Source organism: Ostrea edulis, chromosome 8 (assembly GCF_947568905.1).
Source record: "Ostrea edulis chromosome 8, xbOstEdul1.1, whole genome shotgun sequence".
Taxonomy (NCBI): domain Eukaryota; kingdom Metazoa; phylum Mollusca; class Bivalvia; order Ostreida; family Ostreidae; genus Ostrea; species Ostrea edulis.
The window spans coordinates 39,144,981-39,154,301 of NC_079171.1; the positions used below are offsets into that span (position 1 = coordinate 39,144,981).

At 37.4% G+C, this 9,321-nt stretch overlaps 1 protein-coding gene across 1 annotated transcript; it reads left to right on the forward strand.

Moving 5' to 3' along the window:
* Nucleotides 1-444: 444 nt before the first annotated feature.
* Nucleotides 445-6,599, forward strand: LOC130049055 (uncharacterized). The gene is made up of 2 exons (XM_056146090.1): nt 445-873; nt 6,123-6,599. The coding sequence occupies exons 1-2, from the start codon at nt 471-473 to the stop codon at nt 6,545-6,547; spliced, it is 828 nt and encodes a 275-aa protein (XP_056002065.1). The 5' UTR covers nt 445-470; the 3' UTR covers nt 6,548-6,599.
* Nucleotides 6,600-9,321: the final 2,722 nt, after the last annotated feature.

Here is a 9,321-nt window from a genome sequence, read left to right on the forward strand (position 1 = left end):
GACGTCTTTCATTTCGAGTTCACCAAAATATATCGAATACCAATGAATATTGTTCATAGATAAAATGTATCCGGTAGATCTAAATGTCGAGTGAAAGTCTACAGCAAAATATTTTCTTCTTTTCATATAAAAGCTGTTAAATGGATTCTGCGTCGGAAGAATATAAAAACAGGTCAAGTAAAGAACGAACACAAATCGTCCCCACTGTTGGAAGACTTGATCAGCCAATGCTTCACAGTCCATCACAACATAACACCAGAGCACTCGTGCGCAGAACCAGAGCAATAATATATGAGACGTGTAACATGGGCAATTATAAATTAATAAAACCGGAGATTATATATGTTAAAAATAGATAAGAATTGCACGCAAGGGTAACAGCTGTCGGATTGCAGTTCCACGTAGTTCTAGATTTAGACATAAAAGTCCAGTGTAAGCACTGATAGTATCATTTCTTACAAACCAGACTGATGCCACGGTATGTATTCTGCGTTTTTCTCTGTCTGTGCATTCGATTCTCCTCTGTGTTTGGTGTTGATGACGCAGATACGGACACTAATACTGTCCAATTTCTCCTCAAAGAGTTTCAGTCTTTGCGTAACCGAGTATCTGTATTAGAAAGTTTCATTGAAAAACAAACAGAAATAATTCAGGTTCAGAACGACAGAATTGTTAAACTTGAAGCTATAGTTAAGTCGGGGAGATTTAATGAGGATAATTTGGAGGAGTTGAACTATTCACTTGGTGATATCGAGGGTGGAGCTGACCAGTCACGTGATAACAACACTAAAACAAACCCCTTAGAAGTAGATCGACAAAATACCCCTACGTCGTTTATCCAACGCAAGGCTTCACAGGAAAGAAAGCTAAAGAGTAAGTATATATGCATACTAGTATGTACACAGTTTCTGATGAACAAACAGCGATTATAGAGCAGGAATCATTGTGCAATTATTCATTGCGATCCAAAAAACCCGGAGAGGATACAAGACTGTAACAAATAATACAATAATAAATTGTACATTCAAAATACAACAATACAGTTATATCATAAAAATTTGTTTCCTAAAGCAGTCGAAACAGTTTTCAATAATAAGACACATTGCCCCAAAAATATAGCAAAAGATATGAAATTATATTAAACGCCATTTTGAAACATTTCATACACAGCGTCCTTGATAACCAAAGTAAGAATCATGATTTTTTTTTTTACATTAAAATCACCTACAATACACCTGACAGATAATATCATTACTAAATGAACATTATTTAAGGTTATAAATCAGGGATGCATCAAAATACTTACTCCGTGCAGAGCCAAACACCTATTTCTAAATAAAACAATTTGTCCCATGTGCTTTTTTGGCGTACATCCGGGTGAGTAAATTCTTCAAGTACAAAACCAAAATCGTCAAACATAAAAATCCGGAATTGTGTAAAACTACACCCCCCTCTTGATTTTACTAAAAATCACTACTAGTTGAAAGTTTACCCAGAAAAGAATATTCCATACAGAGAATTAAGAAACAATTAAATGACAAGAATTGTGTTCCACTGACCACATAAAAAGAAAATGAATGTACAAAAATGTTATCATATAAATGCAGGGTGAAGATAACGAACAGTGATCAATCTCATAACTCCTATAGGCAATACAAATAAATAGTTGGGCAAGCTCGGACCCCTGGACACACCAGAGGTGGGATCAAGTGCCTAGGAGGAGTAAGCATCCCCTGTCGACCGGTCACACCCGCCTTGAGCCCTATATGCTGATCAGGTAAACGGAGTTATCCGCAGTCAAAATCAGTGTGCCAAGAACGGCTTAACAATCGGTATGAGACACGTCAGACAGCATTTGACCCAATGATAGGTTGTATTGACGAACTAGATCGTTATTACGACCATAGAATTTGCAAAATGCTGACTTCAATCGAGACTGTTGAAACCCCTGTACCATCAACTTGTTTGTTAGTAGCTTACCTCGATTTAAAAACTGACTATACGCAGAACAAGCTCTTGCATATCTAATCAGTATAAACACCATATGCAGGTGATAATGAAATATTGCTACATAAATATGGGAAGTTGACGATGGAGAACATGAAATCATCCCGTTTGCCATACAGTTGAGTTGTCAATTTGTCGTTAATGTCTACTTTCAATAAAATATCTAAGTATGAAGCAGAAGTGGACAACTCTGGGGTGTCCTTTATTTCAAGCTCACAGGGATATATCAAATCGACATATGAATGAATCTGACAATCCAAATGCTTGCTATTTTTACAAACATCAACTGTTCAAAAAGACTTTATTGAGTCACTGAGAAAGTAATGGCACAAGTTGATGAATTGGACGAATATATGTTTTCCTGTTCTTTCCAATACGAATTTGGACTTTGCGTACACGATTGTCTTCACTGGGGTAAATTTGCTCGACGATAGCTATGGGCCAACTGTTTCTGTGTGCTTGGTCATCTCGCATAAGAACTATATCCCCTGCTTGGAGGTCGCTTTCAACATATGTCCATTTGCGTTTGACTTGAAGTCCGGAAAGATATTGTTCACGCCACTTTTTCCAGAACTCCCATGCAAGATAAACAACATGTTTCCATTGGGAGCGATACGCATCTTTGATATTAAGTTCAGGTAGATCATTAGGAAGAGAATATATATTCTGTGTGAGCAGGATGTTGGGTGTCAGTACGGCGGAATCCTCAGGATCTGACGAAACAGGAATTATGGGCCTTGAATTAATGATGGAACATACTTCTGCCATGAACATAGTAAGTATCTCATGGGTGATTCCTTTGGAGTTGGTGCGCAATAACATTGCATCCAAAATTATTCCGGTCGTCCCGATCATCCTTTCCCATGCCCCTCCAAAATGTGAAGCATGGGGAAGGTTAAAAACTCATGTCACACGGTTTTGGTTTAAGAATGTTCTCACAGAAGTGTCCTCTATTCCCATTTCTTGAGCAGCTCCAACAAAGTTGGTCCCTTGTGATCGATCTGATCGAAATTGTCGAACTGGGCCTCTTATTGCTATAAACTTTCTAGCTGCGTTTAAAAATGAAGAGCTACTAAGTTATTTTACCACTTCACTGTGTATAGCACGACACACAAGGCAGGATAATATTATTCCCCATCTCTTCGGATTGAGCTGACCACCCCTAGAACGTCTGACAGCAACAGTCTATGGGCCAAAAGTGTCCACACCCACGAAAGTGAATGGTGGTGAAGGCGTAATTCTCTCCTCTGGTAAATCTGCCATAACTTGTTCACCAAATCTTCCTCTGAGTTTTCTGCATAAAATGCATCGATATATATGGGAAGTACCTTGTCGTTTCATTCCTATAATCCAGTATCCCGATGTTCGAATTTTACCTTCTGTGAGGTGACGTCCTCGGTGTTGAACACCCGATAAGCTCTCCAATGTGCTGCTTTCTTGGAATTATGACTGGATGAAAAGACACGTTTTAAACGTCCTCCCACACGCAATATACCATTGTCATCTAGAATTGGGGTAAGCGGAAGAATAACACTTGACTTTGGGATATTCCTCCCCTCCTTGAGAGCACTAATTTCCTTAGAAAAACATGACCATTGAACTTCTTTCAATACAAATATCCCTGCTTCTAACAGTTCATGACTTGTACATGTTGATCCAAATGGTTTGGATTTTTCAAGTGAATTTGATAAATACTTGTTTCAAATGAGCAATTGCACGAATAAGTGTATAGAGATAAAAAAAAAAATCCTGAGGTAAGCTACTGCACCTATAGCTCTAGAGACGCATCAGAGAATACATGTAGTTCTCTGCGGGTGACCTGATTGGACACAAGATTAGCGTAACATTGAGGTATCACGACTGATTCAAGGTTTACAAGTTAATCCTTCCAATCCCTCCAACGTGTAGAGAACTCCCGAGAAAGCGGAGCATCACAGTCGGTTACTGTAGACATAAAATCTTGGAGAATGAACTTACCTCCGATAGTCACTGGTGACACAAACCCAATAGGGTCGTATAAACTGTAGGTAATAGACACCTTTTTGTGAATGGTCTGTCATTACAATATACTCGAAAAGTGAAAGAGTCTTTGAATATGTCCCAACTTACTCTTAAGCTGCGATGTAAGGATGCCTCACTTAATTCTAGATTAATGTCAATGTCCTCCTTTGTAAAATCTTCCGTTGGGAAGGACTTAATCACATTAAGAGAATTTGATGATACTTTGTGTAACCGAATGTTTCCTTCCTCCTTCAAGATAGTCTGAGTACGAGAGAGTATACTAATGGCTTCTTCACAGGTGTCTACAGGCATTAAAGATATCGTCAACGTAAAAGTTGTTGAGAACAAAGCTTTTTGCATCTTCATCTGCTGTAGATACACATTTGCGGAGTCAAACGTTGCCACTGCCGGCGAAGGACTATTGCCGAACACGTGTCTTGCCATACGGTACTCTATCATCTCCTGACTCGGGTCATTGTCCTTGTACCACATGAACCCAAGGTAGTTGCGATCGTCATCGGGAACAGAGAAGCGATATAACATTTGTTCTATATCGGCTGTTATCGCCACAGGGCCTTGTCTAAATTGCAGAAAAATTCCTAGGAGTGAGTTCACTAAATCTGGTCCTATTAAAAGAACATCATTAAGACTGACGCCTTCATATTTTGCAGATGAGTCAAAGACGCAACGAATATTCCCAGGTTTTTTGGGATGATGCACAGCGAAAACTGGTAAATACCACAATTCAGTACTGGCATCCAATTCAGGTGCTTCTTCAACATGTCCGCAATCAAGAATTTTCTTCATAAAGCCTACAGCGTGTTTCATTTTGTCAGGGTTTCGAGGCAAATTTGCATCCAACATGCGAGCTCTTTTCATTGCTTGTGGTTTATTGTTAGGAAGATATTGACGGTTTTGCCGGAAAGGCAACGGAGCTGGAAAAAAATGCTTGTCTCATGTGCTTTTTTGGCGTACATTCGGGTGAATAAATTTGTAAAGTACAAAACCAAAAATGGTCAAATATAAAAAAATCCGGTATTGTGTAATACTACAATTCTCATCTAGTAAAAATATTATTTAACGCTTGTTTTCATCAGTAATCTGTACTAAGCTTTCTCCTGTTTTTTTTATTTTTTTTATTAAAGGTTGTCGGTTTTCTATCGAGCACGTATTATTTCGAATAGAAAAGTACATATAACCAATCATAAAATTTTGTAATGATAAGAATTTAGAGTAACATGATTTTAACCTCGGCAACCTTCGTCATTACACGATCATATACATTTAAGATTTTTGATTACCGTTAGGCTTTATGTTTGTTGACGTCTAACCCCATTTAAAGCATATCTACATTAAACGATTAAGAGAAATATCGGGGATTTTCTAAGTTGTAGAGGTGTGTCATCCAATTTCATATTGAAAATGTATTAACATTACTAGCATAAGTGCCAGAATTCGCACACCAAGAAAATCAACTGTATGACAAACGGGATCATTTCAGCTTCTCCATCGTCAACTTCCCATATTTATGTAGCAATATTTCATTATCACCTGCATATGGTGTTTATATATCTCAACTGATTCGATATGCAAGAGCTTGTTCTGCGTATAGTCCGTTTTAAATTCGAGGTAAGCTACTGACAAACAAGTTGATGGTACCGGGGTTTCAAAAGTCTCGATTGAAGTCAGCATTTCGCAAATTCTATGGTCGTTATAACGATCTAGTTCGTCAATACAACCTATCATTGGGTCAAATGCTGTTTGACGTGTTTCATACCGATTGTTAAGCCGTTCTTGGCACACTAATTTTGACTGCGGATAACTCCGTTTACCGTATCAGGAAATAGGGCTCAAGGCGGGTGTGACTGGTCAACAGGGGATGTTTACTCCTCCTAGGCACCTGATCCCCCCTCTGATGTGTCCAGGGTCCGTGTTTGCCCAACTCTCTATTTTGTATTGCTTGTGGGAGTTGTAGGATTGGTCGCTGTTCGTTGTCTTCACCTTGCATTAGGCCTATATTACACTGTACATGTAAATCCACAATGATATGATACATTTGTAAATCTTTCAATAACATATACCTCATGACAATTTTATTCTATCTGTCCATCCAGGAGGAGTAAGACCTGCTGCAGTACAACCGATAGCTTTTTATGCCTACATGAGTAGTACCTTAAACAACCCCGGGGGACATCACACACTGATCTTTGACGTCACTGACACAAACGAAGGCAATGGATATTATGCACATCTCGGTGTGTTTATGGTTCCTAAGTCTGGAACCTATTTCTTTTCCTGGACGATGAGTCTAGATTCCTCATCATATCACTCTACAGAACTAATAGTAAACACTCAGGCACATGGTGCGATATATATTTCTACCAGCAGTAGTAAACGTGACTGTGTTACAGGGAACCTTATCCTAAAACTCAAAGAACAGGATGAAGTATTCATTCGAACAAGTGACGACTACAACTTTAATGAGATTGTTAGTGATGCATACAGTAGAACAAGTTTTTCTGGATTTCTAATTGCATAGCAAGATTCAATAAATTCATTAGAATAACATATAAGTTACATTTTTCTCCTTGAATACACAATTCTCTGACCTCATTTATTTGCTGTCATATTTTCATGACGTGCCGATCTGCCAAAAAACTGCTGAAAATTCAGTTTACTTCTCTATGCTAGTGTATCACTTCAATCAAGCTTTTCAATGTTTCTAATGGATTTTCGTGTGGTACCATAACCCGACTCATCTTGTATACGAGCTATCTATGCACGAGCTATCATGGGATAGACGACTTCACGGACACTATCTATGTACAGGACATCTGGAGAGAGTTGGAAGATATTTCCTCGACCATTAGGACTTGGTCTCGACGGTAGCTGTGGATGATAATTCGCTTTTTGCAGTTACTCATATAAAAAAATCTGTAATATCCTGTGAAGTTATAATGCCTCCCACGAACCACTCATAGGCAATTGTCGATAGTAGTGTATACATGTATAATATATATATATATATATATATATATATATATATATATGTATGTATGTATGTATGTGTGTGTGTGTGTGTGTGTGTGTGTGTGTGTGTGTGTGTGTGTGTGTGTGTGTGTGTGTGTGTGTTTAAGGTGAAGATAACGAACAGTGATCGATCTCAGAACTCCTACAAACAATACAAAATAGATAGTTGGGCAAACACGGACCCCTGGACACACCAGAGGTGGGATCAGGTGCCTAGGAGGAGTAAGCATCCGCTGTTGACCGGTCACACCCGCTGTGAGTCCCATATCCTGATCAGGTAAACGGAGTTATCCGCAGTCAAAATCAGTATGCCAAGAACGGCTTAACAATCGGTATGAAACACGTCAAACAGCATTTGACCCAGTGCGAGGTTGTATTGACGAACTAGATCGTTATAACGACAATAGAATTTGCGAAATGCTGACTTCAGTCGAGACTGTTGAAATCCCTGTACCATCAACTTGTTTGTCAGTAGCTTACCTCGATTTAAAAACCGACTATACCCAGAACAAGCTCTTGCATATCGAATCAGTTGAGATATATAAACACCATATGCAGGTGATAATGGAATATTGCTACATAAATGTGGGAAGTTGACGATGGAGAAGCTGAAATCATCCCGTTTGTCATCCAGTTGAGTTGTCAGTTTGCCATTAATGTCTACTTTCAATAAAATATCTAAGTATGAAGCAGAAATGGACGACTCTGTGGTGTCCTTTATTTCGAGCTTACAGGGATATATCAAATCGACATATGAATGAAAGCTATCATTGTTAATAGACAAAACGTGTATAATAATAATAATAATGTATATATATATATATATATATATATATATATATATATATATAAAATAACAATAATAATAACAGGACAAGTTTCTCTGGATTTCTAATTGTATAGCTAAGTTAATCAAATTCAGAACAATGAGATACATTACTTAATTCTTAAATGAATACACACTACACAATTCTTTGATCTCATTTATGGTCCCTGCTATGTCCGCTATATGGGTCTTTATGCAATTGAGGGATTATTTAGGGGTGGTGCTTCTTTATTAGATATCGTTCTCTCGAACCAGCAACCCACCTAACTGTACCTTTAAGGAAATCTACACATTGTGTCAAAACATCAATTTACGGAGAATCTGCAATTTCCGAGAAAAAACGTGTACTCATGAACAAAAGTATATATACACGCACTATAGACACAGTCTTACCTAAAATACTGACTGCATTGTATATCACAAAGTGTTGATTGAAATATTTTTTCCTATTGAAATTCAAATATATGCTTTTAAGGCGTAAGTACTTCAGATGCTTGTGAGTAACCAGGTATGGGGATTAGGATTTTTATGCAATTAAAATAAAACGATCCTTGTATCATCTTTTAATGTGTTTTAGTATATTCTACGTTCATTTTTTTCATTTTTACATTCGACATTCCTTTCATTCTACATGTTTTACATCTAATTCGTTGACAAGTAAAAATGGGAAAATAACATTACTCATTATCATATATAGTATGATTTTGTGTCAGAGAGCAATCGTGAAATCAGGAAAAGATGGCTATTAGGCAATGAAAAAAATGAACGAGATGTTACATGTACACATGTTAAAATGATAGGCCCAGTTGATTGAAAATACGGAACGCGGGGTTTCCTGCATCTTATAACAGGGCTAATAATACTATTACAGCTAAAAAAAATTATTAAAGCATCATCACAGCTGCTTTTAATGAGTCTCTCTACTTTGCGTTTAAAGATTGAAATTGATTAGGATTTTTGACGATCTCTATATTTAAAGACAGATTATTTCAAAGATGTATATTTGCGCACTGAAAATATTTTTAACATATATTTGTGCGGTGATGTGGAAGATGAAGATAATAATTCTGACCTTAATGTGTAAATTCTATTCTCTATATTGATGGGGGAAAACTGTAGTCAGAATCATTAGGTAAAGAACGGCATAACAATGAGTATAAAACACGTCAAACAGATTTGACTCTACGATAGCTTTTATTTTATTTATCAATTTTATTATCATAACGAACACAGGATTTCCGAAATGACGACTTTAATCGAGACTGTTGAATTCTCTGTTACGTCAACTTATTTTTCGGTAGCCTACCTCGATTTTCAAGATGACCATACGCATAAGAAGCTCTGATAGTTAATATATTAAACAAGCAAGGCGGGCTACTAGCAAACAAGTTAATGTTACAGGGTTTCAACAGTCCCATTAAATTTAAAGTCAGCATTTCGCAAATTCTATGGTCATT

Excerpts from the sequence above, each read along its gene's own strand:
- LOC130049055 (XM_056146090.1), top strand. The coding sequence starts at position 471 with ATGCCACGGTATGTATTCTGCGTTTTTCTCTGTCTGTGCATTCGATTC. Across the intron at positions 874-6,122 it reads ACAGGAAAGAAAGCTAAAGA|GAGGAGTAAGACCTGCTGCA; the intron begins GTAAGTATATAT and ends CTGTCCATCCAG.